The 27,791-nt window shown below is 48.5% G+C and overlaps 2 protein-coding genes across 2 annotated transcripts in view; one reads left to right on the top strand and one right to left on the bottom strand.

The window, feature by feature from the left end:
- Positions 1 to 27,791, top strand: part of CFAP74 (cilia and flagella associated protein 74) — a 117,490-nt gene that overhangs the window by 6,706 nt on the left and 82,993 nt on the right. The window contains 1 exon segment of the mRNA XM_087702450.1: positions 4,115 to 4,255. The gene's annotated coding sequence lies outside the window, so the exon portion shown is untranslated.
- GABRD (gamma-aminobutyric acid type A receptor subunit delta) lies at positions 1,700 to 27,791 on the bottom strand. The gene is made up of 9 exons (XM_087702525.1): positions 27,687 to 27,791; positions 21,320 to 21,432; positions 19,881 to 19,948; positions 18,499 to 18,719; positions 17,362 to 17,444; positions 7,726 to 7,863; positions 5,873 to 6,028; positions 4,063 to 4,274; positions 1,700 to 2,892 (listed from the first exon to the last, which is right to left on the bottom strand). The coding sequence occupies exons 1-9, from the start codon at positions 27,752 to 27,754 to the stop codon at positions 2,599 to 2,601; spliced, it is 1,353 nt and encodes a 450-aa protein (XP_087558651.1). The 5' UTR covers positions 27,755 to 27,791; the 3' UTR covers positions 1,700 to 2,598.

The following is a 27,791-nucleotide window of genomic DNA, read 5'->3' as shown; positions in this document are numbered from 1 at the left end:
CAGCACGGTAGATTTGGAAGAGGTTAGAACTGGCAGGAACCCACCCCTGAACTAAATTGATTAAAAGCCCAGAGATTAAAAGATATGAAGAACGGTTGCAGGATTTGAGTTTGGGCTAGTCTAGGGGGAAAATGGATTAGAGGGGGACACGATAGCAGTATTCCAATATTTGAGGGGCAGCCCCAGAGAAAAGGGGGGTCCATTTATTTTCCAAAGCACCAGAAGGCAAAGACAAGAAACAACAGATAGAAACTAAATCCAGGACAGAAGCCACCTGGAATTGAGGAGAAACTTCCAGACAGAGAAGTGGGTGCTTCATCACTGGGGATAGTTAAGAAAAAACTGGACAGTCACTTGTTTGAAATGATCTCCTGCTTGAGCAGGGGGTTGGACTAGAAGAATGCCCCCCCCCCCCCCCGCCCAAGGTCCCTTTCAGCTCTATTCTGATTGACTGGTTGATCTGATCTGGTTTTGTCAAACTAGGTTAGCACCTAGGCTCCCTTGCCAAGGCCTTTGATACCGATGCAGATAATTTTGTATTTTTCTAGCTGGCTCTGCTTCTTTTTCAGCTGATCAAAAGACTTGTGTCTTCTTCCACTGTCTAAAAATTCACTGTAAAATATTGTAATAATATTCATGTATGTTTCCTCCTTCTCTTGACATCATTTTTATATAGACCTTCCCTTGCATACGCAGGCCATCGTACCATCTATCATCTATCTATCTATCTATCTATCTATCTACCTACCTATCTACCTATCTACCTATCTACCTATCTACCTATCTACCTACCTACCTACCTACCTACCTACCTACCTATCATCTATCTATCTATCTATCATCTATCTACTATCTATTTATCTATCATCTATCTATCTATCTATCTATCTATCTATCTATCTATCTATCTATCTATCTATATCTATCTCTATCTACTATTGTCTATTTATCATCTGTCTATATCTATCTATTTATCTATCTATCTATCTATCTATCTATCTATCTATCTACCTACCTACCTACCTACCTACCTATCTATCTATCTATCTCTGACTGTATCTATCTGTCCATCCATCCATCCATCCATCCATCCATCCATCCATCCATCCATCCATCATCCATCCAGTATTTGTGTATCTACTATCATCTATTTATCATCTGTCTGTCTGTCTGTCTGTCTGTCTATCTATCTATCTATCTATCTATCTATCTATCTATCTATCTATCTATCTATCTATCTATCTATCGTATCTATCTGTCCATCCATCCATCCAGTATTTGTCTATGTGTATATGGTATTATATAACCTTTCATGTGTACATTTCTATGTCAACTGCATCTGTTTGCTATCAAAGGAAAGTGTGTGCAAATTGTTGCAAATTAATAATGATAATAACAATAAGCTTAAGGAACTCCCAATTGCAAAACAAATGCTTTTGAAACAACATTGGTATTTCTGCCTATTTGTTAAGGCATTCAGGCTGGAAAACGCAGGCATCCTTACATGTCTCCAGGAAAAAGAAAGATTACTTGGGTTATTAATAAGATTCAAATGACTTGTTAGCATGGCTTATTTAAAAATGAGCGACACATCGTTTTACATTTTTAAAAGAATTGTTAGGGTTTTGGTTCTTGCAGTGAGCTACATTTCAGCAAAAAAAACAAAAACCCCACAGTTTTGCTGCAAGCAGGGCCTGTTTCATATTCTCAGTTAGGTTTGTTCTAAACCCTTTGTGCGAAAACAAAAGGTACATTAAAAATTACGAAGACCCAAATTGGGAACATGATCTTCCCTGTCCAAATCCGAAAGCGGCCTAGAATAAATAATTAAAAGGTAAGGAAATCATTTCAAAAATTACCAAATATAAATGATCATGCCATGACCGCTATGGCGAACTTTGCAGCCAAGGAGGAGAAGGAGTGTGGTAATGCCTCAGGTAAAAAATAAAAAAAAGAGAAATTCTGCAAAATCTCAACCAGCCCATCTTTGAGTAGTTGAAACCTGAAAATTGTCAAAAAGCTTTAAAATCAAGAGCAGCTGCTCCAGACAACTAAAAAAAAAAAAAAAATTGCTCGTTTCATTTCATCCCGCGCGTGATGTCCCAGCTGAATTATTGCCCAGATAATAAATTTCTCACAAGAAATTGTGTCCTACTTTCACAACAAATTATTTCAGATATATTCCTGATATTTCGGATGCTCCATGGTCTTAATCCAGAACTTGGCACAGTTAATGGAGAAACGAGAGACATTGTTTATAGGCTGGTCAAATCTTGGCAGAGCTGTTTGTGCCTTCCTGGGGGGGGGGGGGGGGAAACACTGTCATTTGGGTTCGCCAAGAAAGTGAAACAAAATCAGATGATAAAGTGAGCCGTTCTTCCTTTGCCTTCGTTGTCAGCACAACTTCTTCCTCCCCTTGGGGATGGAAGAGGGAAATGAAACAAACATCTGTGTGTGCAAAAGAATAGTTCGGCTCTGGAACAGCTGTGCTGAAAAAGCGCTTCCCGAGCTTGGCTCCCCTCGTGGGGCGTCCTCTCGATTGTCCTCAAGCTCCTGCAGGGAAGGGCGAAGGAACGGCTGGATGCCCTTTGGGGGTCCTCACATGGTGTAGGCCACCCAATAGATGACGTTGACTGCAGCAAAGGCCGCTGGGAAAACCGCCCTGGCATAGATATCGATGGTGTCGGCATCGATGGGTTTGAAGAGAGACTTTAGGCCTCTTCTGGGCTTTGGTGCCCCCCCTTTCTTGGTGTCCCCCGTTTCTACTTCAGCTGAGCCGTACGAGCCAGATAGGTGCCGGGGCCTTCGACGCGGCCTGCTGGACGTGGCCAGCTCCTGGTTGACTCCAGCAATCGAAAGAGAAAACATAACAATCGCATTTTTCACATTGACCTGAAAGGGGAAAGAGGGCAGGTAAAAATTGGGAAGATGGTCAACCGGAGGCTCAGCTTCCCCCCCCCCCCCACCCGCAACCTGGGTAATCCAGACATTCTGGCCTACAAAAATAGACCTGGACTACCCTGGTGGCATAAATAGCTTTTGCAAACCGTTACAGAAAGAAAGTTGTGGGTTTGTTGCCTAAGCCAAGATGGCTGGATTTATAAACCCTTCCTAACCAAGTGCCAACCCCGGATGAATCTGGCTGGAGATGGGGTGGGGGATAGTTAGATGGGGGTTTGTAGCTGTTGTGGTCTGCCAGTGGCCTGAGGAGCTGGCAGCAGAGTCGGACAGTGAGGAGGTTGGGGGGGGGGGACATGGGCCAGTCCTGGGGGCCGGGGAAAGCTCAGACGAGGGCTCTGCGTCGGAGGCAGAGAGGGAGATAGACAGCAGTGAGGCAGAGGAACAACTGGAGCCTGTTCCCAGTGTGTGCATGCGCAGAGCTGCCGGAAGACAAGAACAACTAAGAAAGCAGGGTCGATTTAAGAGTAAAGCCACACCTTGGAAGTGATTGGCCCCTCCCATAGGAAACCCAAATGGGGAGTGGGCTTTTGCAGGAAACAATTCGGTCATTCGACTATGTCAAGAGAGAAAAGTTTTGTTTGTAATTATAAGACACTCCATGCCAAGTTTGCCTTGCCTGCAGTTGGGAACTAGTTATCTGGCAATGTTCCAAACGAGATAAGGTGTGTGTATATAAGCATTCCTCTGAAAGACTGTTTGCTAAGCCTTTCTGACTGTGAATGAAAGGAATTCACAGTCATGTAAATAAAAAAGGTTTTGCAGGGGCCAAGACTTTGCTTTTTGCTTTCTAAGGAAGCCTAGGTCAAAACAGTAGCCAAAACAGTAAGATTTTCCTGTGGGAACAAAGGACATTCTCACAGGTGGCTGGCCAGAGGAGGAGCGAAGTAACCAAGCAACCAACCAGCAACTGGATTGGACAGTGTAACCAGTGACCTGGGGGGGAGGGAAAGGGAAAACTTTTAATTGGGTGAAAGCCACGAGAACTTTTAGAGTCAGTTGCGCCAATAAGATGTATCCAATAAAACACATGAATGCCATCAAAAGCTAGCTTTGGGCCCCATCCAAGCTAAGAAACGGGTCTTAGCCAGACGTTATACTGACCTCTTCTGCCTGCCTGTTGGTCTTCAGTTTGTCTTTCTGCTTTTTCATATAGTCGGCATTGAAATGGGCAAAGGCGTACTCCACCAGTGCAGCGAAGACGAAGACGTAACAGATCCAGAAGTAGACGTCCAACGCTTTTATGGCCGAAGCCCTAGGAAGGGAAGAACGAGCGCTCACCATCAGGGTGGTCATGGTAAGAACTGTGGTTATGCCTATAAGAAAGAAACAAAAAAAAATTAGCGCCTAGGGGGAGCATATCCCCCCCAAAAATATAACACAGAGGCCTTTCCACTTAGAGTTGTAAGAATTTTATTTACGCCAATATCAGGGTTCCAAGTCAAAACACCCATGGTGAACAAAACTCCTAGGCAGATAGATTCCTCAAAGAATAGTTTTATTTGGATAGATCATACTAGCTGGAGACCCGCACTTTGCGACAAAACTATGTGATCGGGCAATGCAGGAGAAATCTGGTTCAATCTATTGGCCTAGTGGTGGTCAGTGATTGAAACACATAAGAGTATATTGCTCCCGCCGCCTTGAGTCCGGAAGCAGTTCCATGGGTGGAAGGCGTAGACATTTTGGTGAGGTACTGATGTTTAGTACGGTAAGGAGCCCTAGATTGCTCTGAGTGAAGGACTGGAACGTTTGCCAGTTTGAACGGAATGTGAGGCAACTGGCAGTTGGAACAGAGTTCTTTTCAGGTGGGGAGGGGGAGTAGAACGTCTTAGCATCAGAGCATGTTAATTAATATATAAGAAATACTAATGAACTGATGGTCGTTTCAAAATATCCCTTAGCGAGGACCTAGAAGCCAAGAGGAACATACATGACAAACTTCCAAGTTTGTAGGCTTTACGGTTCTAGAGATTCCGTGATGAGTGAGCGGTATTTGGCTCTTACATATATATAGATTGGCACAGTTCTGGGGAAAACTGACGCTGAAGGTTCCTGCGGTTTTCACCTAATTAAAAGTCAAAAGTTTTTCCTCCTCCCCGAACAATTAAAATGGGTAGAACCAACTGGCTTGCATGTTGATCTAGATGGACTAACCATCTGACTTATACAGGGATGTTTTGTCTGAGTTCAACCACCACAATTTATTTATTTAACCAACTTGGCTCAGGATTTTTTTTTTTTTTATTATGTTAGAAGCACAGCGAAGTTAGCTAAGGATGTCTTTGCATGATTTTTAACCCCCCCCCCCATCTTTGATCTAGTCCAAGGAGACAGAAAATTAGGTAAAGACAAAGGTTCCCCTCGCACATGTGTGCTAGTCGTTCCCGGCTCTGGGGGGCGGTGCTCATCTCTGTTTCAAAGCCAAAGAGCCAGCACTGTCCGAAGACGTCTCCGTGCAAAACTCAATGCCGAAGAGCGCATGGAATGCTGTTCCCTTCCCACCAAAGGTGTTCCCTATTTTTCTACTTGCATTTTTTACGTGCTTTCGAACTGCTAGGTTGGCAGAAGCTGGGACAAGTCACGGGACCTCACTCCATTAGGCAGCACTAAGGATTTGAACCTCCGAACTGCCGACCTTTCTGATTGACAAGCTCAGTGTCTTAGCCCCTGAGCCACCCACTCCCTTGACAGAAAATTACTTACTTGCTTTTTCAACCTTGGATTCTCAGGAGCTTAAGATAACACACACATCACCCTCCTCCTCCTCCTCCTCCTCCTCCCAACAAATCTGTGAGGCAGGTGAGTTCAGAATTTCAATTAAATCCTCCACAATCCTTATCCAGCACTCTATTCAATGCGCCACCCCGGCTCCAAAGGGCTTTGTCAAAACCAGGTGGAGTCCTCTCTTTACCTAGGGAGACCCGTGCAGGTACAGCTGACTGGCTGATCCAAAAGGAGACCCAGGACATGGCCACCAAGAGGATGGAAGGCACGTAGGACTGGATGATGTAGACCCCTCGATTCCGCCTCAGGTGGAAATGGAGACTCAGACGGGGGAACCGGCCCGCTGCAAAATGGAGAGTATTTTTAAAGTTTTTTTGGGGGGGGGGGTTGTCCTTATATCCTGCTCCCATTATTCCCTTTGTTTTTTTCCCACCCATATGGTTAACGGAAAAATAAAGCTGCTGGAGAAGTTTCCATAACTCTGCACAGGTAGAGTATAAGTGGCACCTTGCTCAATAGTAGTAACTGTGACAGGGATCTTGGAGTCCTAGTGGACAACCGTTTAAATAGGAGGCAGCCGTGTGCAGCAGCTGCCAAAAAAGCCAACACAGTTCTAGGCTGCATCAACAGAGGGAGAGAATCAAGATCACGGGAAGTGTTGATGCCACTTTATAAGGTCTTGGGAAGGCCACACTTGGAATACGGGGATTCAGTTTCTGTTGCCACAATGTAAAGAAGATGCGGAGACTCTGGAAAGAGTGCAGAGAAGAGCAACAAAGAGAATTAGGGGACTGGAGGCTAAAATATACGAAGAACGGTTGCAGGAACTGGGGATGTCTAGTTGAATGAAAAGAAGGACTAGGGGAGACATGATAGCAGTCTTCCAATATCTCATGGGCTGCCCCAAAGAAGAGGGAGTCAAGCTAATTTCCAAAGCACCTGAGGGCAGGGCAAAAAACAATGCGTGGAATCTAATGAAGGAGAGAAGCAACGTAGAACTGAGGAGAAATTTCCTGACAGCGAGAACAATTAATCAGTGGAACAGAACTTGCCTCCAGAGGTTGTGAATGCCCCAACACTGGAAGTCTTTAAGAAAAGGTTGGGTATCCATTTGTCTGAAGTGGTGTAGGGTTTCCTGCCTAAGCAGGGGGTTAGACTAGAAGACCTCCAAGGTCCCTTCCAACTCTGTTATTCTATTCTTGTTTAATGCTTCACTTTTAAACAGAGAACCTGCATGCCACACTAAATCATGGTTGGTTATCATCAGTGGGGGTTCACCAACACTTGCACCCATGAACCGTGGATTACAAACCATGATAGGAAAAAAAAAATTAGGCCTCCTCAAGCCGCCTCATAGGTAGACTTCTGCTTACCAGTGTGAAGCTCCAGTTTTACACTTTGTGAACTGTTGCTCCTAGCTACGTGTTACGTTGTGTGAGTTTAGGCGCATAAAGAGCAAACCACAATTAAAACTTACTTAGCATCCTGAACGAGCCCTGTGTTTTAAAGCCCGAGACTTATCTTTTAAAATGCCATTTTACGCGTCCTGGTGCGTCGGGCCTAGTGGCTTGTTCAACCCGGCTAGTTTCCTGTCTCCTTAGTAAATATGCTAGTCCAGTGACGGAGAACCTATTCGACACCGAATGCCAAAAAGGGAGCATGCGCTGGGCCGCAACCCGGGAGAGGAACTGCCCAGGGGGGGATGCGGGTACTGCAAAATGAACTTCCAGTTTCCAGCATGCGCACTGCACATGCATGCTGGCCAACTAATGTTCCGCTTACTGGCACGCATGCACCCAAGATGATCAGCCGGAAAATGGAAGGCCAGTTCTTCCACTTTCCAGCACAGCTGCATGCACGAAGGCAGGCTGATCATCGTGCGCATGTGCGTGCCAGAAACCCGGAAGAGGAACAGCGACGCTGCACGTGCCAGGCGACATGGCTCCATGTGCCACTTCGGGCGCGCATGGCGTAGTTTGGCCACCACAGCGCTAGTCAATAACTACCCAGCCTTTAAGTAACAGCAATTATTTTACTTACCCGATTTGAAGTTCATAAGTTCCGTAGTGAATCTGTAGTTGATAATGGTGAACTGAGCAAGCTGCAGCTTATCCAAGCCGTGAATTTCCTTTTGGTTCTCACACCAGTGGTAGACAATGTCCTCGGAGGAGTAGCCATCTGTTTAAATAAAACAAATCCTGAATCGATGCAGGTGCATAAAGAGGAAGGTGGAAACCGGGTTCGTACAGTAGGCTAAACCTGTTTTGTTTTAAATAAACCTTTTCACGGGGAAGATAAACGCTAAACTCAACTTCTGATGACTGCATAAAGGTGACTTTTTTTTTTTCAGACCACTGCCCAAAAATTATTTGCTCTTAACCGTCAATCCGTTTTTATTTCATCACAGGTCAGCTTGTTCTTTTTTTTTTAAGTTTTTAAAAAAAATTTATTTATACAATCATATCGTTTGTGCAGCACATTTTACATCTTTTACATGTCCATTGTGTTACCTTTATCAATACATACGTATCTTATATAACTATATCCATATCTATATCCATATTTTATACCTCATATTTCATACGTACTATATACATTTGATCCTCCCATATTTCTTATATCATGTACAATCTATCTTGCATTTCCCACTCTTATTGATTCTGCGGTTTTGTACTTCTTTTGTAGTTTCTTGATTTTTCTTCTTCTCTTTGTTACTATCCTGTTTTTTTCTCCTCTTTCCCCTAGTCAATTATACCCATACTAAGTAGTACTCTGATTCCTCTTTGTGTTTTTGCTCTTTTGTGAGCCTGTCCATTTCGGCGCATTCCAAAATATTTTTATCACATTGTCCTCTGTTGGTGAATGCTTGTTTTTTCAATTCTGTGCATAGGAGATTGATACAATAATACAATAGCAGAGTTGGAAGGGCCCTTGGAAGTCTTCTAGTCCACCCCCCTGCCTAGGCAGGAAACTCTATACCATTTCAGACAAATGGCTATCCAACATCTTCTTAAAGACTTCCGGTGTTGGGGCATTCACAACTTCTGGAGGCAAGTTGTTCCACTGATTGATTGTTCTAACTGTCAGGAAATTTCTCCTCAGTTCTAAGTTGCTTCTCTCCTTGATTAGTTTCCACCCATTGCTTCTTGCCCTGCCCTCAGGTGCCTTGGAGAATAGCTTGACTCCCTCTTCTTTGTGGCAACCCCTGAGATATTGGAAGACTGCTATCATGTCTCCCCTGTTCCTTCTTTTCATTCAACTAGACATACCCAGTTCCTGCAACCATTCTTCATATGTTTTAGCCTCCAGTCCCCTAATCCTCTTTGTTGCTCTTCTCTGCACTCTTTCTAGAGTCTCCACATCTTTTTTTACATCGTGGCGACCAAAACTGGACGCTGTATTCCAAGTGTGGCCTTCCCAAGGCCTTATAAAGTGGTATCAACACTTCACGGGATCTTGATTCCATCCCTCTGTTGATGCAGCCTAGTTGGCTTTTTTGGCAGCTGCTGCACACGGCTGGCTCCTATTTAAATGGTTGTCCACTAGGACTCCAAGATCCCTTTCACACAGTTACTACTGTTGAGCAAGGTACCACCTATACTGTAGCTGTGCATTTCGTTTTCCTTGCCTAAATGTAGAACCTTCTTTTTTTTCTTGCTGCCATGGTTATATGTAGAATTAGATATTTGATTTTCTTCTCATGCTTCCCCTTAATTATTCCTAATAAAAATAGTTCCGGTTTTAGTTCTATTTGATGTGCAGTAATCTCTTCAAGCCAATCATTTATTTTTGCCCAATATATATATATATATTTTGCAGCCTCGCAGGTCAGCTTGTTCTTAACCACTTCAATGTTTCTTCCGCTTCCCACACTCAAACATGGCTTTGATTCTTCCATATATTGCTCATTTGCTGTGATCCCCTTCCAGGTTATTTATTTTTCTCCATTTCCCTCCTTAGCCTACAAACCTGGAATCTTCCATCCTATTCCTAATTAGATCCAGCAGTCGGGCTTTTAAAAATCCTACAGACTAGATTTTCAGATCATGTGAAGTCACAGTTCGGTGATCTCGGCTTTTGTTGGGGAAAAAAAAACGACAGGCAGTTCACTTAGTGACCGAAGTTACAACAGCACAGAAAAAAGCAACCCATTTTCTCACTCTTACGAACATTGCAACAGCCCCCATGATTGCGTGATCAAAATCCAGATGCTTGGCAGCCAACGGTTGCGTGTTGTGGGATCATGTGATCCCTCTTTTGCGGGCTTCTGACCCGCAAAATCAGCGGGGAAGCTGGATTCAGTTAAAAGCCGTGTCGTTAACTGCAGTGAGTCACTGAAAAACTGTGACAAGAATGGGACGGAACTCATCTGACAGCTGTCTTGCTTCTGCGACAGAGATTTTGGCCTCAATTGCGGTCGCAGGTCGAGGACTACCTGTACAAGATCTGCGACTTGTAGCAATATAGCAATAGCAGTTAGACTTATATACCGCTTCATAGGGCTTTCAGCCCTCTCTAAGCGGTTTACAGAGTCAGCATATCGCCCCCACAGTCTGGGTCCTCATTTCACCCACCTCGGAAGGATGGAAGGCTGAGTCAACCTTGAGCCAGTGAGATTTGAACCGCTGAACTGCAGATAGCAGTCAGCTGAAGTGGCCTGCAGTATTGCACCCTAACCACTGCGCCACCTCGGCTCTTGTATCACACACTGAAGCCCCAATCCATGATAGCAATAGCACTTAGACTTGTATACCGCTTCACAGTGCTTTACAGCCCTCTCTAAGCGGTTTACAGAGTCAGCCTCTTTCCCCCAACAATCTGGGTCCTCATTTTAACTACCTCGGAAGGATGGAAGGCTGAGTTAACTTTGAGATGGTCAGAATTGAACTCAGTGGGCAGAGTTAGCCTGCAATACTGCATTCTAACCACTGAGAGGGAGGGAGGGGGGGTGGGAGGAAGGAAAGAAAATAGCAATAGCACTTAGACATATATCGCTACCTGGTGCTTTACAACCCACTCTAAGCGGTTTAACAATCTGGGTCCTCATTTTACCCACCTCGGAAGGACGGAAGGCTGAGTCATCCTTGAACCTGATGTGATTTGAACTGTCAAATTGCAGGCAGCCGGCAGGCAGCAGAAGTAGCCTGCAGTACTGCACTCTAACCACTGCGCCACCATGGCTTATGACTGATCAACTATAAAAATGAGATTCACCAAACTAACTAACCACCATTGGTCCGAAACCAAACCGACTACTATAGATTTCAGCATCTGGCCCTGTTTTGGTACTGCACTCTAACCACTGCGCCACCATGGCTTATGACTGATCAACTATAAAAATGAGATTCACCAAACTAACTAACCACCATTGGTGCGATACCAAACCGACTACTATAGTTCTCCTGCACACTGCTCAGAGAGTCCAAGAATGGGTTATTATCACAGTCTGCTTGCCCTGGACTGAGAAGTCTTTTCCCTGGCCACGCCTCCTGCGTGGTCACGTCTCTCCTGAAAAAATTCTCAGTCAGCCCGATCGGATTGTTTCTATGTGAGCTCCAGGTTTTTTGAATTATTTTTTACCTAACTTGGACTCTCTGTCTTTTCCCCCTTATTCTTTCCTCTTTTTCCCTCTCCTTTCATTTCTCTTGTAATAGCAGCCTGATTGCTGCTTGAAGCCTCTTTGAGGCTGGGAGGCAGACGGTGGGGGTTGCTTCTCCGGCTTCGGAGAAAACGCTGATTGTTATTTAAAGTGCACAGCGGGTGGCAAAGCCTTCAGGGAATGCAGCAGGGCTGCGTTTGGTCACCTTTATTGTTTTCTCGAGGTTTTTTCGCCCTTGGCCCTAAAAAAGCTTGGGAGGCTGCCACGGAGATGATCGGGGCCTGCTGAGCAGACGCACGTGCTCACGATCATTCTCCTCTTTCCCCTCACGCTGTGCGGAGGCCCTTTTAAGGCTGGGAGTTTCGCGCCCTTTTAAGGCCTTGGCCTCCGCTTCAGCCCCGTCTCACTAGGCTGCCGCTGGATGGTTGTGGGATCAGCGGGGGTTCTTCCCATCCCTCAACTGCCCCCAGACCATCCTCTTCATTGTTCTCGCGGCCCTGGCTCTTGGGCTCCAGGCCTGAGCCTCAGTGCAGGTAGGCCCCCGGCCTGCAAATTGGCAATATTTTTAAAAGAAGTAGGAGAGGCCCCTTTTTTCCCTCCTCATTGCTGGCTGTGGGTGGCTCCTGCTCGAGCCTAGTTGAATGTTAACCTATTAGGTTACAACATTCTGTATTCTCCCCACTCTCTGCTCTGCTGATGCATTATTCTCTTGTCATTGTGCATTCTTCTGCATTGTGATGTGCTTCTCTCATGAATTCTCTCGTTCCTTTTTCTTGCAGAGCAGTTTGTCAGAGTTCCCTGTTCCCTTTCTGCCAATTGCCTGATCAACCTGTGTGTTTCCTCATGGATTCTTCTGTCTCTGGTTCCCTTGCTGGTAGACAGGGTTCCCCTCAGGCTCCGAGCGTGGGTTCTCCCCAGGCTATGGAGGATGGTTCAGGCAGGGCACGGGTGGTCAGTCAGGGTAAACCCCCCAAGACTCCCTCTATGGCCGAGGCCAGGGATGCTGAGAGGCGCCAGAGGGCCCTTGACAAACAATTTGAGAAAGCCAGGCGCCTGGCGGAGAGAGACTCCCTCTCCTCCACCCCTGGGGTTTCCTTGGCTCCTCCCCCCAGAAGGGATCCCGCAGCTCTGTTGGCTGAGGAGGTTGAATCACAGGATTTGTCCCCTGGCAGATCCTTGGCCCCTTCCTCACCTTCTCCTTCCTGGTCCTATGACCAAGGGCAGGAGCCGGCGGTTCATTCTATTACCATTCCTCAGGATATTTCCCTTCCTATTCAGGGGGATCAAGCGGATCCGGACATGGGTTTGGATTCTGACTCTGAGGCGGAGCTTTCTCCTAGCATGCAGAGGATGATGGACAGGGCCATTGCTAGGGCTGTGGAGGCTGCCATGCGTAAGCGTGAACGCCCAGTGTCAGGTCCCCCTAAATCCACCCTTACCGAGCCGCCTCCGCCAAAGCGGGTGCGACATCCCTCTATTGAATCCTCTGTGGTCAGTGAGACCTCAGCTCCTGAGGATCCGATCCAGGATCTCTTTCAATTATCAGATGACGAGGACGATCTCACAGCTGACGCCCCATCCTTCTCGGGGCTTTTCAAGCCTTCTCTCTTTAAATCTATTCTGCAGAAGGTGAAGGTGGCCACTGGGGAGGGGATAAAGCCCACCCCTGCTCCTCCTGCCGCTGGGGCCGCTCCGGCGAACCCCAATGCGGCGATGTTTAAACTTCCTCCTTCTCACCAACAGCTGGTCCCGATTCCTGAACTATTCCTTGATTTAATTCAGCGCCAGTGGGATCAGCCTGCCACTTCTTCTTCCCCCAGTGGGGTGGATAAACAGTTGTATACCATGGAGCCGGCTCTGGAGAACCTTCTGGTACTCCCGGAGGTAGACCCCCCCATCACGGCCCTAACTTCCAACACGCCCCTTCCTGCAGACCTTCTTGAGGGTCTCAAGGCGGAAGATAAGAAAGCGGAAAAGGCCTGTCACAAGATTCACCTAGCGACGGCCTGGGCCATTAGAGCGGCCTCATCCGCTTCTTTCTTCAACAGGGCAGTGGTAATATGGCTGAGGGAACTCCTGTATAAGCTTCCTCTTGAAGACGGTCGTCTTCACCAGGACGTCTCCAAGACCATTGCGGCCGCCCAGTATGCCGCGGACGCCTCTCTTAACGCCACCAAATTTGCGTCCAGGGCTCTGGCGGCGAACGTAACGTCCCGTAGACTTATTTGGCTCCGCCATTGGCAGGCGGACCAAAAACATAAATGGAAGCTGGCCGCAGCGCCCTTCAAGGGTGCCAAATTATTTGGAGAAGTGCTAGACAAATTTCTTATCGAATCCAAGGATAAGAGGAAGGTCTTGCCCTCTACTGCTAAGAAGGACCGCAAGCCCTTTCGCTTTCGCAGGAGGCAGCCTTTTCGTGCCTCAGAGCCTTCTACCTCCACCGCCTTCAATCCCACAAACCGGTCCTCGGGTCAGTCAGGGGAGAGGGCGCAAGAGAGGGCCTCGTTTCGCGACAGAGGGGGGCAGCAGTTCGGGTTCCGCAGGTTTAACCGCGGCGGAGCCTCAAATAGGCCCTTTCGCAAGTCAAAGTGACTCCCCGATGACATCTCCTATAGGGGGGCGCCTCCAGCTGTTTGCGTCCCATTGGGCTCGGACAGCGGAGGATGCCTGGGTACTTCAGACCATCCGGGAGGGGCTCTCTCTGGAATTTCTTTCCCCCCCTCCCAGGAATTTCATCAGGTGCCCTACCCCTTTCTGTCCCGTAAAGAGGGAGCGGATGGATCAGGAGGTTCTTCACCTTCTGGAAATAAACGCCATAGAGCAGGTCCCCCCCGGGCAGGAGGGGAGGGGTTATTACTCCATTCTCTTTCTCGTCCCCAAGAGCTCGGGGGGGTGGAGGGCCATCTTGGACCTCAAGAACCTCAATCGGTTCATCGCCTACCGGAGGTTCAAGATGCAGTCCCTCCAATCCATCCTGGCGGGGATCCGCCAGGGGGACTACCTGACTTCAATAGACCTGAAGGAGGCGTATCTCCATATCCCCATCCGCCCCCAGCACAGGAGGTTCCTACGCTTCTTTTACGCCGGCCGACATTTCCAATACCGGGCCCTCCCATTCGGCCTGTCGTCGGCCCCCAGGACCTTCACGAAGGTTCTGGCGGTGGTGGCTGCGCACCTCCGACGCAGACCCATACGGCTCCAATGCTACCTAGACGACATCCTCCTCCAGTCGTCGTCCAGGCCGCAGGCCGTACGGGACCTGCGCATAACCATGAGAGCCCTCAGAAGCCACGGGTTCTCCCTAAATCTGGAAAAGAGCCATCTTTCCCCCTCCACCAGAATCATTCACCTGGGGGCGGTGATAGATTCCTCCTGTTGCAGGGTCTTCCTTTCCCCAGACAGAGTAGAGGCCCTCCGCTCTCTTGCACACCAGGTGATCCGGGCAAGGCAGTCTCAGGTGATTCTCCTGTCTCAGCTTTTGGGGAAGATGATCTCCTGCCTGTCGATCGTTCCGTGGGCCAGACTGCACTCAAGAACCCTGCAGTGGCTGCTTCTACCCCACCAGAGGGCCAACAGGAGCAACTCAAGCCTGTTAATCACCGTTCCTCCTCTGGTGAAGAGGTCTCTCCGATGGTGGACGTCACCGGCAATACGCAAGGGGCACCTCTTCAAGGAACCCGTCCGGGTGGTCGTCACCACCGACGCCAGTCTCTCCGGCTGGGGAGCGCACCTGGGCCACCTCGTGGTTCAGGGGAGGTGGTCCGCATCGGAATCCCGCTGCAACATCAATCTACTGGAGCTGAGGGCAGCGAGGTTAGCCCTCCGTCACTTCCACCGAGAGGTCCGTCGACGACACGTCTTGCTGATGACGGACAACGTGGCCACCAAGGCGCACATCAACCGCCAGGGTGGCACCAGGTCAAAACGTCTGATGATGGAAGCGGAAGCCCTAGGTCGCTGGGCGGAGCGCCATCTGGAGTCCATCCGCTCAGACCACATCTCGGGAGTAGACAACACCCGCGCGGACTGGCTCAGCAGGAAAACCATCGACCCGGCCGAGTGGCAACTCGATCCCGCCCTCTTCCGCCGTCTGACCGTCAGGTTCGGTCTACCCCAGATGGACCTGTTTGCCTCCAAAGAGAACGCTCAACTGTCGAGGTTTCTCTCCCGCTTCCAGACTCAGGGGGCAGAAGGGACGGACGCTTTGCGGTGCCACTGGCCCCCAGGCCTGCTATATGCCTTCCCGCCGCTTCCACTTCTACCACAGGTAATCTCCAAGATCATGGAGGAGGAAGCAGAGGTGATTCTCGTGGCCCCCCATTGGCCCCGGAGATCATGGTTTGCCGACCTAGTCAGCCTGTCGGTGTCTCCTCCATGGCGCCTTCCTCCGGATCTGGTCTCCCTTCGCCAGGGGGCAGTCGTACATCCCGACCCCCAGTGGTTACAGTTGGCCGCCTGGCACTTGAAAGGGACCTGTTAAGGAGCGAAGGTTTTTCGGATGAGGTAATACGTACCATTCAAGCTGCTCGTCGTCCCTCCACGACGAGGATTTATGACGCCACGTGGGTCTCCTTTGCCAAGTGGTGCGAGGAACGACTTTTGAACCCCGTCACTGCGCCCGTGAAGCGCGTTTTGGACTTTCTGCAGGGGGGTCTGGACAGAGGTTTGTCCCCCAACACTCTACGTCGCCAGGTTGCTGCCTTGGCTACTGTTTGGGCTGGGGATTCTTCGCTAACCCTAGGCAAGGTCCCCAAGGTGCGCATCTTTTTAAAAGGCGCCTCGAATCTACACCCACCCACCATCCACCGTTATCCTTCATGGCAGCTGTCCGTAGTACTCCAGGCACTCACTGCACCACCCTTCGAGCCTATCAGCTCTATTTCTCTTCGCCATCTGACGCTGAAGACAGCCTTTTTGATTGCTATCACATCGGCACGTCGCATCTCCGAGCTGGCGGCCCTGTCGATGCGTCAGGACCTCTGCATCGTCCATCCCGACAGGGTCGTCTTGCGACTTGATCCCTCTTTCATTCCGAAGGTCAATTCACTTTTTCATAGAACACAGGAGGTCATTCTCCCTAGCTTCTGTCCCCGTCCTTCCCATCCTCGGGAGCGCTCGTGGCATACCTTGGACGTTAGGCGAGCCCTGAAGACCTACCTTCATCGAACGTCGGAGTTTCGGCAGTCTGAGGCCTTGTTCATCTCCTTTCAACCTGGCTCTCTGGGCAAGAAGGTCTCCTCTTCCACCGTGGGGCGCTGGCTCAGGGCTTGCATCGCCTCCGCTTATGAAAGTCTGGCCAAGACGGTCCCTCGAAATATCACGGCCCACTCAACAAGAAGTGCCGCCACCTCCGCAGCCTGGGCTGCCCAGGCCTCAATCGAGGAGATCTGTCGGGCGGCAGCATGGTCTTCACCTTCCCCGTTCGTCAGGCACTACAAGCTGGATGCCTTCGCCTCCGCTGAGGCGGCCTTTGGCAGGAGGGTGTTACAGGCGGTGGTTCAGACGGATGTGACCCGGGACAGCTCTTCTACCCGCCCTGATGGGCAGTAACTTGGGTATGTCCCATTCTTGGACTCTCTGAGCAGTGTGCAGGAGAAAGACCATTGGTTCTTACCTGAAGGGTCCTTCTCTGCACACTGCGGGAGAGTCCAACCCACCCAGCTGTCCCGGGGGTGATAGTGCCATCTTCTAGTGTTTCTGAATTGTGACTTATGTGTCCTCTGGACTTGATCTTGTCTCTTAGCAGGACACCTTCACGGTCTTGTACTCTACCTTATTGCGACATCCTCACGGACTTGACTACTTCCATTTTTTCTGGAGAGACGTGACCACGCAGGAGGCGTGGCCAGGGAAAAGACTTCTCAGTCCAGGGCAAGCAGACTGTGATAATAACCCATTCTTGGACTCTCCCGCAGTGTGCAGAGAAGGACCCTTCAGGTAAGAACCAATGGTCTATTTCAGCATCTGGCCCTGTTTTGGTTCCCAATTTTCCAAAGAAAATTGATTCAAAAGCACACAAAGTCATATCCCTTCTTCTCCCCGGCTTGTGTGATTTGTGATTCGTGTGTTAAACTCACAGCTTTCCAAGTCTAGCATGCATTCCTGCTCATCCATTGGATACTTGGTGAGGTCCATGTCACAGGCCACTGTAGAGGTAATCCTGCACCAAACGAAGAGAAAGAAAAACACACAACTCTTAACATTCAAACGTCTCTCTGCTTACCCTCCACACTTAAGGCCGTGTTTCCCATCCTTGGCCATTCCTAGGTATGTGACAATGGTGGAATTCACATAAGTTTACCACCGGTTTGCAAATCTGAGCGTGCACTCACATATTGCTCAGCATCAAAAACAAGACTACATAGGACATTTTGGAGCTCTACCAGATCGCCGCTAACTGTTGTGGCCTGCCAGAGGCCAGCAGAGTTGGAAAATGAGGCGGTTGGGAAGGAACATGGGCCAGTCCTAGAGGCTGGGGAAGGCTCGGATGAGGGCTCTGCATTGGAGGCAGAGACGGGGCCGAGGCCGTCTGGCAGTTCTCAGCTGCCTTCGGTGCTAGACAGCAATGAGGCAGGGGAACAGCTGGAGCCTGTTCCCAGTGTGTGCATGCGCAGAGCTGCCAGAAGAAAAGAACAGCTAAGAAATCAGGGTCGACTTGGGAGTATAGCCACAGGTGGACGGTGAATGGCCCCTCCCATACAAAATAAAAGAGGAGCGAAAGAGGACTGGGCTTTTGCAGGAAACAATCCGTTCATTCGTTTCAGGAGTGTGAAGATCTGTCCGTGAATCTCAGAGACTCTGTGCCCAGTCTTTCCTTGCACAGCATTGCGTTTGGAAAATATTTACATAGCAGCTTTCCAAGCTAGATGAAGTCTGTGATCATAAATTCACCTTTGAAAGGCTGTTTTACCAGACTTTTGCTGAATGCGAAAAAAAGGCTTTTGTCGGGACCAGAACTCTGCTTCGTGCTTTTTGGGGAAGCCTAGGTCAGAACAGTACCAGCTCGGGCGAACCGGTCCGAACTGGCTGAATATCACCTCTGGTATGTGGACTTCAAATCCCAGAATTCCATATGGCCACTGACGAGAATCATAGGAGCTGAATCTCCAACATCTCGCTATTCCCGAGATTGGGGAAATGCTGGCTTAGAGGAACTTCCTGCCGTTTCACTACCCGCTAAATACAGCTGTGGCCACAAAAATTGTCATTTTTACCTGATGCTGTAAAGAATGACTCCATCGGGCTGCAGCCTAATCAGCTTATTCTCCACTGTGACGTCATGAAACCAGGCTGACTTAGCGTTGACTATAAACGTATCCGGCACCCAGAGTTTGTCCACAAAACGGCTATCCAAGCCCAACGTTTCGTTGGTCTGGTTGTACGACAGCCGGTGGTCCCGCCAGCTTTGGTGCAGAAAAACCGTCATGGTGTATTCCTAAAGACAAGAATTAACAGAACAAGATTTTAAAAAAAAAACAAAATTCCCTTTAAAAAGATGGCCGTGACAACATCCCTGGGCCAAACAGGAGCATATTCCATTTTTCTGTCATATTTCTAACTGCTTATTCTTAAACTAGCTGATAACTTGTTGCTGCCCGAGTATTTATTTATCCCAACCCTCCTTCCATGAACACTGCCGCAATTTCTAATGTTGGATTTTCCCCCTTACCAGACAGAGTGCCCTTGTGGAGTACATGGCAACTCCAAAGCACTGTACAATAGAAGCCATTTTAAGGCAGTACGGTAGTAACCATTTTATGGCACAACAGACTGTATCTTAACAGAACACACCCTGAGGGGTGTTTCCAGAGGGTAAGTCATCTGTGTGCCAAGTTTGGTTGAAATTGCTCGAGGCGTTCCAGAGTTATGCTGGAACACAAACACCTATTTTATATATAGATAGATTAGAAATTTCTAGGTAGTCTAAAAACAATTGCCATTTTCACTTGTTCCGACCTAGGTTCCCAGAAGCATGAAGCCAACTCCTCATCCCAGTAAAACCCGTTTTATTTAAATTAAAGGGAATTCCGCTCCAACAGTCTTTCAAGCGATTTCACAACTACAGACCTTCCATCAGGCTTAGAGAGCTGCCAGGCCGATATCTTCTAAATGCCAGGCTGTAGCAGCAATTCCTTGGCAAGAAGTCAGGAACAGATCTTCACCAAGTGAATTGAACTAATTGTCTCCTGCAAACTCCACTCCCCTTTCACTCCTCTTTATTCCCTATGGGAGGGGCCATTCACCGTCCACCTGTGGCTTTATTCCCGAGTCGGCCTTTGTTCCTTAGCTGTTCCTTTCTCCTGGCAGCTCTGTGCATGCACACCCTGGGAACAGGCTCCAGCTGTTCTTCTGTCCCACTGATGTTTGACTCCAAAGACAGCTGATAACTTGTATATGGCCCTGCCCTCTGCCTCTGACACAGAGCTCTCCTCAGAGCCTTCCCCAGATTCCAGGACTGGCCCATGTTGCTCCCCAACCTCCTCACTGTCCGAATCTGCCACCAGCTCCGCTGGCTGCTGGCGGGCCACAACATCACCATCAGTAAAACAAAAGTGGTCTCACTGTGTCTGGTTTAGCTCTGGTGGTGCTCACTCACCATGTTGGCTTCAGAGATGTGGTCGATGCTAGCCACTTCGATGGCCAAAGCCACATTAACAGGAGGCCCTGGATAGACAAGACGAAGGGATAGATTAAAACAGAGGCACTGGAATTCCCCTTCATCCTAGGCCAACTTATTTCTGTCTCCTACCTAAATTAGGGTAACTTTTTGGGAGTATAAGACACACCTTTTCCCCCCTAAAAGAGGGTGAAAATTTGGGTGCATCTTATACACTGAAAGTAGCCCCACCCACACACCGTCCCCCACCCTTTGGCCTTTGCCTCCCTGCAATTTACCTCCTTGCAGCAAACGGGGAAAATGGGCCTTGCGGAGGCTGCAATAGGCTATAGCAATTCCTGCAGCCTGAAACTTCTCTTATGCTAATCAGGCTGGTTACTGTTTGCTGCAAGAAGATAAGTCAATAACTATAAATGCCTATAGAATGTTCAAATTATTAGACTTATTTTTTAAAGACTGCTTTATTCTTCTTCTAATCTAGACAATTTAACGAAATGAAGAAGCTTTTAAAATAAATGCTTGATCTGAAGAGGCCCAGTGCTATTGTGTCTTCTTTTAAATAGCAGAGAATAACTATACTTCCAGAAAGCAGATCAATTTTAACAGCATCTGTGCAAGTATAGTCTGAAATGTTATTGTATATTGTCTGTACTGTTTGCTGTTTGTTGCAAGGAGGCAAATATCTGGGAGGCAGAAGCAGATTCCCCCCCCCCCCGTTTTCCTCCCCAAAAGCTTGGTGCGTCTTATACTTTGAAGCGTCTTATACTCCGAAAAATACGGTATGCCTGAATGAGTAGAAAAAGTTATGCCCTGAATCAGATGAGACCACATTAGCCCCGTAGCTCATCTTGGTGGGCATTATTTTAATGTGTTTTTAATTTATAAATTTTATTTATTCACTTTGCATCGCAGTACATTTTTTACAACTCCTTCCTGACCATTGTGGATAATAGGAAGGGATTAAAAAGTGTAACCCTATAGCAGAAGTGGTATTCAGCCAGTTCTGACAGGTTCTGGAGAACCAGTAGCGGAAATTTTGAGTAGTTCGGAGAACCGGCAAATAGGCTGGCCCCGCCCCTGCTGCCTCCCAGCTGATCTTGTTTTGTTGCCCTGAACAGAAGAACGGAGCTGGAAAGCAGCTTAGTGGGGTGGGGAGGGAATGTGGATTTTGCAGTAACCTTCCACTGGAGTGGGGACGGAATAGGGATTTTGCGGTATCCTTCCCCCAGGAGTGGGGAAGGAATGGAGATTTTGCAGTAACCTACTCCTGCCATGATCACAAAGCCACGCCCACAAAGCCACACCACACCCACAAAGCCACACCCACAGAACCGGTAGTAAAAAAATTTGAACCCTACCACTGCCCTATAGTTGATCTATAATATGTAAATAGTACATCCAGTGCCAAATCACCTTACCTCCAATTCCTGGCCTAAAATTCCGGGCGTATCCTTTCATCAGGTCATCCAAATTAGGCAGCCAAGATATTTCTATGTTTGACCCAATATAATCTCCAATGTCATTCAGGGCTCTGCATTGGAAGAACGAAAGAGACAAAAGGGAAGATTGTTAGAAAGAAAACCAAGCAGTTTATTTAGTGATCACAGCTTAAAAAAACAACAACCAGCACTTTTCCTGTTAATGGGCTTTAGTCGGAATGTATTGATTGCTCCCTTGGAAAACCTGCTTTTGGTAATGTGTTGTATATTGTTATTATTTTGAATCCTGCTGAATCTCTTACTGTGCTCTCTGAATGTGATGGCTACTGCAAACTCGGACCAGCCAGCTCAGCTTCAGCACTTATTGCAGCCTGATTCAGGACGGCTGATTGGAGGGTGGATGGGACTGCCGGAATACCCACAATCAGCTGTTCCAGGCTGCAGGGATTGCCACAGACCATCGCTGCCTCCGTGCCTCGCATTTTTTGGGCTCTGGCGGGGGTGGCTGGGGCTAAGAGCCGAGGTGGTGCAGTGGAAGAGCCGAGGTGGTGCAGCGGTTAAATGCAGCACTGCAGGCTACTTCAGCTGACTGCAGTTCTGCAGTTCGGCTGTTCAAATCTCACCGGCTCAGGGTTGACTCAGCCTTCCATCCTTCTGAGGTGGGTAAAATGAGGACCCGGATTGTTGTTGGGGGCGCTATGCTGACTCTGTAAACCGCTTAGAGAGGGCTGAGAGCCCTATGAAGCAACTGCTATTGCTATTGCTACATTCGGTGTATAAGACGCACCCAAATTTTCACCTTTTTTGGGGGGGGAGGTGTGTCTTATACTTTGAAAAATACGGTAGTGGGAGGAGAGAGAAGAGAAAACAAGATGTGCAGCCTACCTCTTTTCCTCAAACACATACCGCAAGCATAAATTGAAACTGTATCCGAGGAAAAGTGACTCATCTCTACCCAATTACTGTTCCAAGGTTTAATAAGTCACTGCGTGAAAAGCTGCCAGAAACCAAGGAGTCATAGGGTGGGGAAGTTTGGGGGGGGGCTAGGAAGAGGAAAAGAGAGAGGCAGAGAAGCTGACGGCACCCCCAGATTTCGTTTTGGGTTTCCCCCCCCTCCTCTGTCCTCTTATTTAAAAGTCGTGGGGAATCTCTCATTTATTTGAGTACAAACCTGGCCTCATTTTAGTATTTAGTATTTTAGAGCCATTTTAGGGGCGCAGTGGTCAGAGTGCAGTACTGCAGGCTACTTCTGCTGACTGCCGGCTGCCTGCAATTTGGCACTTCGAATCTCACCAGGCTCAAGGTTGACTCAGCCTTCCATCCTTCCAAGGTGGGTAAAATGAGGACCCGGATTGTTGGGGGCAAGAGGCTGATTCTGTAAACCGCTTAGAGAGGGATGTCAAACCACTGTAAAGCGGTATATAAGTCTAAGTGCTATTGCTATTTTCTTTTTTTCCTTCCTTCCTTCCTTCCTTCCTTCTTCCTTCCTTCTTTCCTTCCTTCCTTCTTTCCTTCCTCCCTCCGTCCCTCTCTCCCTCCTAGTGGTTAGAGTGCAGTACTACAAGCTACTTTTGCTGCCTACCGGCTGCCTGCAATTTGGTAATTCAAATCTCACCAGGCTCAAGGTTGACTCAGCCTTCCAAGGTGGGTAAAATGAGTACCCAGATTGTTGGGGGCAAGAGGTTGATTCTGTAAACCGCTTAGAGAGGGATGTCAAACCACTGTAAAGCGGTATATAAGTCTAAGTGTTATTGCTATTTTCTTTTTTTCCTTCCTTCCTTCCTTCCTTCCTTCCTTCCTTCCTTCCTTCCTTCTTCCTTCCTTCCTTCCTTTCTTCCTTCTTTCCTTCCTTCCTTCCTTCCTTCCTTCCTTCTTCCTTCCTTCCTTCTTTTCTTCCTTCTTTCCTTCCTCCCTCCATCCCTCTGTCCCTCCTAGTGTTAGAGGGCAGTTCTGCAGGCTACTTTTGCTGCCTGCTGGCTGCCTGCAATTTGGCAATTCAAATCTCACCAGGCTCAAGGTTGATTCAGCCTTCTGTCCTTCCGAGGTTAGTAAAACGAGGACCCAGATTGTTGGGGGCAAAAGGCTGATTCTGTAAACGGCTAAGAGAGGGTTGTAAAAGCATTATGAAGCGGTATATAAGTCTTAAGTGCTGTTGCTGTTGCTATCCGGTGGTTCAAGCAATTACAATCAGTTGGAAGGTAGAACTAAATTCTGGCCCACAGTACGACTACGTAGTCCTCAACGTACGACCGCCATTGAGCCCAAAATTTCTGTTTTTAAAGCAAGACAGTTGTTAGGTCAGTGTTGCTCCATTTCATGACCTTTCTTGCCACAGTTGTTAAGTGAATCGCTGCAAGAGTTAAGTTAGTAAGACAGCTGTTAGGTGAATCTAGCTTCCCCATTCACTTTGTTTGTCAGAAGGTCGCAAAAGGGGATCACGTGACTCCCCGGGACACTGCAACCGTCATAAATATGAGTCGGCTGTCAAGCATCTGAATTTCGATCACCTGACCATGGGGATGCTGCAATGATCATAAGTGTGAAAAACAGGCCTATTCCTATTTTTCTACTTGCATTTTTGACGTGCTTTCGAACTGCTGGGTTGGCAGAAGCTGGGACAAGTCACAGGAGCTCACTCCGTTACGCGGCGCTGGGGATTCGAACCGCCCCACTGCTGGCCTTTCTGATCCACAAGCTCAGCGTCTTTAGCCACTGAGCCACTGAGCCCTTTCCCCATCCTCATTCCCTCATGCCAGGATGAGGTGGATCTTTAAGAATGTTTTGAAATTTCTTAAGGCAGCGGGAGCTATAAAGTTCTTCCATGAGCCTCTGGGCAATGATTGTTGTGGCCCGTTGGCAACCAGCAGAGCTGGCAGCTGAGTCGGACAGTGAGGAGTTTGGGGTGGAACATGGGCCAGTCCTGGGGGCTGAGGGAAGCTCGGACGAGGGCTCTGCGTCGGAGGCAGAAAAGGAGATAGACTGCAGTGAGGCAGAGGAACAGCTGGAGCCTGTTCCCAGTGTGCACATGCGCAGGGCTGCCAGAAGACAAGAACAACTAAGAAAGCAGGGTCGATTTAAGAGTAAAGCCACACCTTGGTGGTGATTGGCCCCTCCCAGAGGAAACAAAAGAGGAGCGAATGGGGAGGGGGCTTTTGCAGGAAACAATTCATTCCTTCGGTCGTGTCGAGAGTGGAAAGTTCTGTTTGTGACTATAAGAGACTCTGTGCCAAGTGTGGCCTTGCCCTGCCTTTGGAAACGAGTTATCTGGCAGCTCGCCAAGCGAGATAAGGTTCGTGTGGATAAATATTCCTCTGAAAGACTGTTTGCCGAGCCTTGCTGACTGTGAATGACAGGAATTCACAGTTGTGTAAATAAAAGGGGTTTTGCCGGTACCGAGACTCTGCTTCTTGCTGTTTAAGGAAGCCTTCGTCAAAACAATGACGTTGATCCTCTGGAGCGCTGTCCTATCTGCTACCATACAGGTGCAGCAAGTTAAAATAACTCTCGGTGGTGCAGCGGTAGAAGGTCACCAGCCGTTTTCCCATTCAGGTGTTGTTTCCTGAGAAGCCTCAGGTAGCATATAATCTCTTTTGGAGATTTACCTGTGTGCTGCAAAGAGAGAAAACGCTCGGCTGAAATCGAAACTGGGCGTTCGGTGCCAGGAACCGAACTTAGGCCAGTAGACACCTAACCAAATTGGAAAGGGAGTCCCATATCCCTGTGATGGCAAACCTATGGCAAGCGTGCCAGAGGTGGCATGCCGAGCCCTCTCTGTGGGAACGTGCACCGTCGCCAGCTGCTCTACTGGTTTCCAGCACACATGTGGCCGTTTTCTGGGCCATTTCCAGGCCGTTTTTTGGGCCAAAAAGAACCTGAAAGTTCCCCGAAAAACACCCCGGAAAATGACCCCCCAAAACAGCAGGAAAAGCCCCCCCCAAAAAACAGCCAAAAAACAGGGACAAATAGGACATGGTATATTTTTGGTCCTTCGGCAAGAAACTCTCTTCCCCTTTGGCCTTTGTCAACATATAACCCACATTTTTTAGATCAGGCGGAGTGAAAAACCATGGTATTTTTGCTGTCAGCAGAGGCGGTGATGACCGCCAATTTCGATGGCTTTAAAAAGGGTGGTGGTGTTAGATGCAATCCTGAGCAATCAAACTCTCACAGTGCTGAAGGTTTCAATCACACACACACACACCCTGCCTTGGATATCCACAGTTGTTGGAGAGCCTTAAGAAATGGAGCACTTGGTTGGCAACTGGATGGGGCCCTTGGCCTGATCCGGCTCAGATCCGGGGTGGCCTTAATGTATCCCTGTTCCAAGTGGAGCAGTCGGCTTGGGACAAAGGCCTCACCCTTATGGTAAAGGTAAATGTTCCCCTCGCACATATGTGCTAGTCGTTCCCGACTCTAGGGGGCGGTGCTCATCTCCCTTTCAAAGCCGAAGAGCCAGCGCTGTCCGAGGACGTCATGTGGCCAGCATGACTCAACTCCCGAAGGTGCACGGAACGCTGTTCCCTTCCCACCAAAGGTGGTTCCTATTTTTCTACTTGCATTTTTTTACGTCCTTTCGAACTGCTAGGTTGGCAGAAGCTGGGACAAGTCACGGGAGCTCCCTCCGTTACGCAGCGCTGGGGATTCGAACTGCCGACCTTTCTGATCGACAACCTCAGCATCTTAGTCAGTGAGCCACCGCATCCCTCCACCCTTGTGGAGCGGGTTTTCAATCTCACTTGAAAGCCATTTTTTAAAAAAATGCCAGCGTCCACAAACCAACTTTTCCTCTTTTTCCAGCCCAAAAAGGAGACCATTCTGTGCGTGTTCCGAGCCACACACGTTCGGAGCCGCACAAGTCCCTTCAAATGTCCCAGCAAACAAACCAACGAACCCCAGAGTAGTTGTGATGCAAGTGGGGAGCTCAACAAAACTCTTTCTAAAGGTGGGAGAGGACTCCTGTTTTGACTGTCCTTTGCGCAGGTTCAGTGGCAACCTGTTAGAGGGAAATTTGGGGGGGAGGGATCAAGGGCTTAGATTGGTTCAAATCCTGTACCCCTTGTAAGCCTTGGTCTTACCTCATAAAGTTTTTGTTTCATTTTTTTCCTTTCAAATACATTCATCAATATACTTTCTTGTAAGTACTATTAACATTTATCTATTAACTATTTACATTTATCACTATCTTCTTAGAAATATAGAAAACACAGGGGGTCACTTTCTTGCCACCCCAAACTTCCATCTTTTATTTTGCAACAACCCTGCTCCTTTGGTCTCCTCAATCTTTCCTCCTCTCCTTCCTCCTTCCTTCTTCCCCTCTCTTTCCCCCACTCTTCCTCTCTTCTCCTCCTTCTTACCCTCTCTCCTCTTAATTCCTCTCCCTTACTTCCTCTGCTTTTACCCTTTCTTCCTTTCCCTCCTCATCCTTCTTTCTTCTTCCCCTCTCTTTCCCCCACTCTTCCTCTCTTCTCCTTCTTCCCCTCTCTCCTCCTCTTAATTCCCCTCCCTTGTTTCCTCTGCTTATACCCTTTCTTCCTTTCCCTCCTCATCCTTCTTTCTTTCTTCTTCCCTTCTCTTTCCCACACTCTTCCTCTCTTCTCCTCCTTCTTCCCCTCTCTACTTTTCTTAATTCCCCTCTCTTACTTCCTCTGCTTTCACTCTTTCTTCCTTTCCCTCCTCCTCCCTCCCTCCTTTCCGCTGTTGCTTATTTACTTTATTTAATGGGTTCTCGATACCATAAGCCTTGGGTAATCCCTGGTACCTAAAGTAAAACACACACACAACAAACCAGGGATGTCAAGGCAGATGCCTGGCTGGTGTTTTTTTGAGAGGGGAGATGAACCCCGTCTTCCAGAAATAAGATCTCCCTCCTTTCGTGGCTCTTAATAGGGTTTCCTGCCTAAGCAGGGGGCTGGACTAGAAGGCCTCCAAGGTCTCTTCCAATTCTGTTATTCTAGAATTTCTTCGCTAAGCACCTGGCCTCTTTCGAACAAACCGCGAAACTGGAATAAACTGAGCCGGGATTAAGGTTTCCCCGCGCGCAGTGTGGCTTCGGATTGCGCCAGTAGCGCCGCGCAAGGCCGATTCCCCCATTCCCTCCCCCATCCCCAAATGTCATCCCCCCCCCAAAAAGCGCTGGGGCGCGCGCAAAGGGACGCCTTTCCTCGCCCCGTCCCTCCAGGGAGTGCCCCGCTCCCCTCTTTCTTCCCCCACCCCCCAGCCGACTGAATCGGGGCGCACAGGCAGGACGACGCGGCAGTGCCCCCCCCCAGCAGCGCTCCAAGGAGGCGCGTGGGAAAAAGTGCCCCAAAGCGCAGCAAGCCTCGCTCGCTCGCTCGCTAGCTCTTACCTGGTCCAGGTGTGCTGATGGGTGCAGAGCAGCAGCAAGGAGGGGAAAACCCAGGTGAGCGATTCCATCTCTGCTTCCGAGAGGCAGGGACATTGACCGAAGGGG

The sequence above is a fragment of the Thamnophis sirtalis genome, unplaced genomic scaffold (assembly GCF_051295495.1).
Source record: "Thamnophis sirtalis isolate CommonGarterSnake01/CBP01778 unplaced genomic scaffold, rThaSir2_p1.2 scaffold_15, whole genome shotgun sequence".
NCBI lineage: Eukaryota > Metazoa > Chordata > Lepidosauria > Squamata > Natricidae > Thamnophis > Thamnophis sirtalis.
Note: the sequence above shows the minus strand (reverse complement) of the source record. Positions and strands in the feature narration are given on the sequence as shown.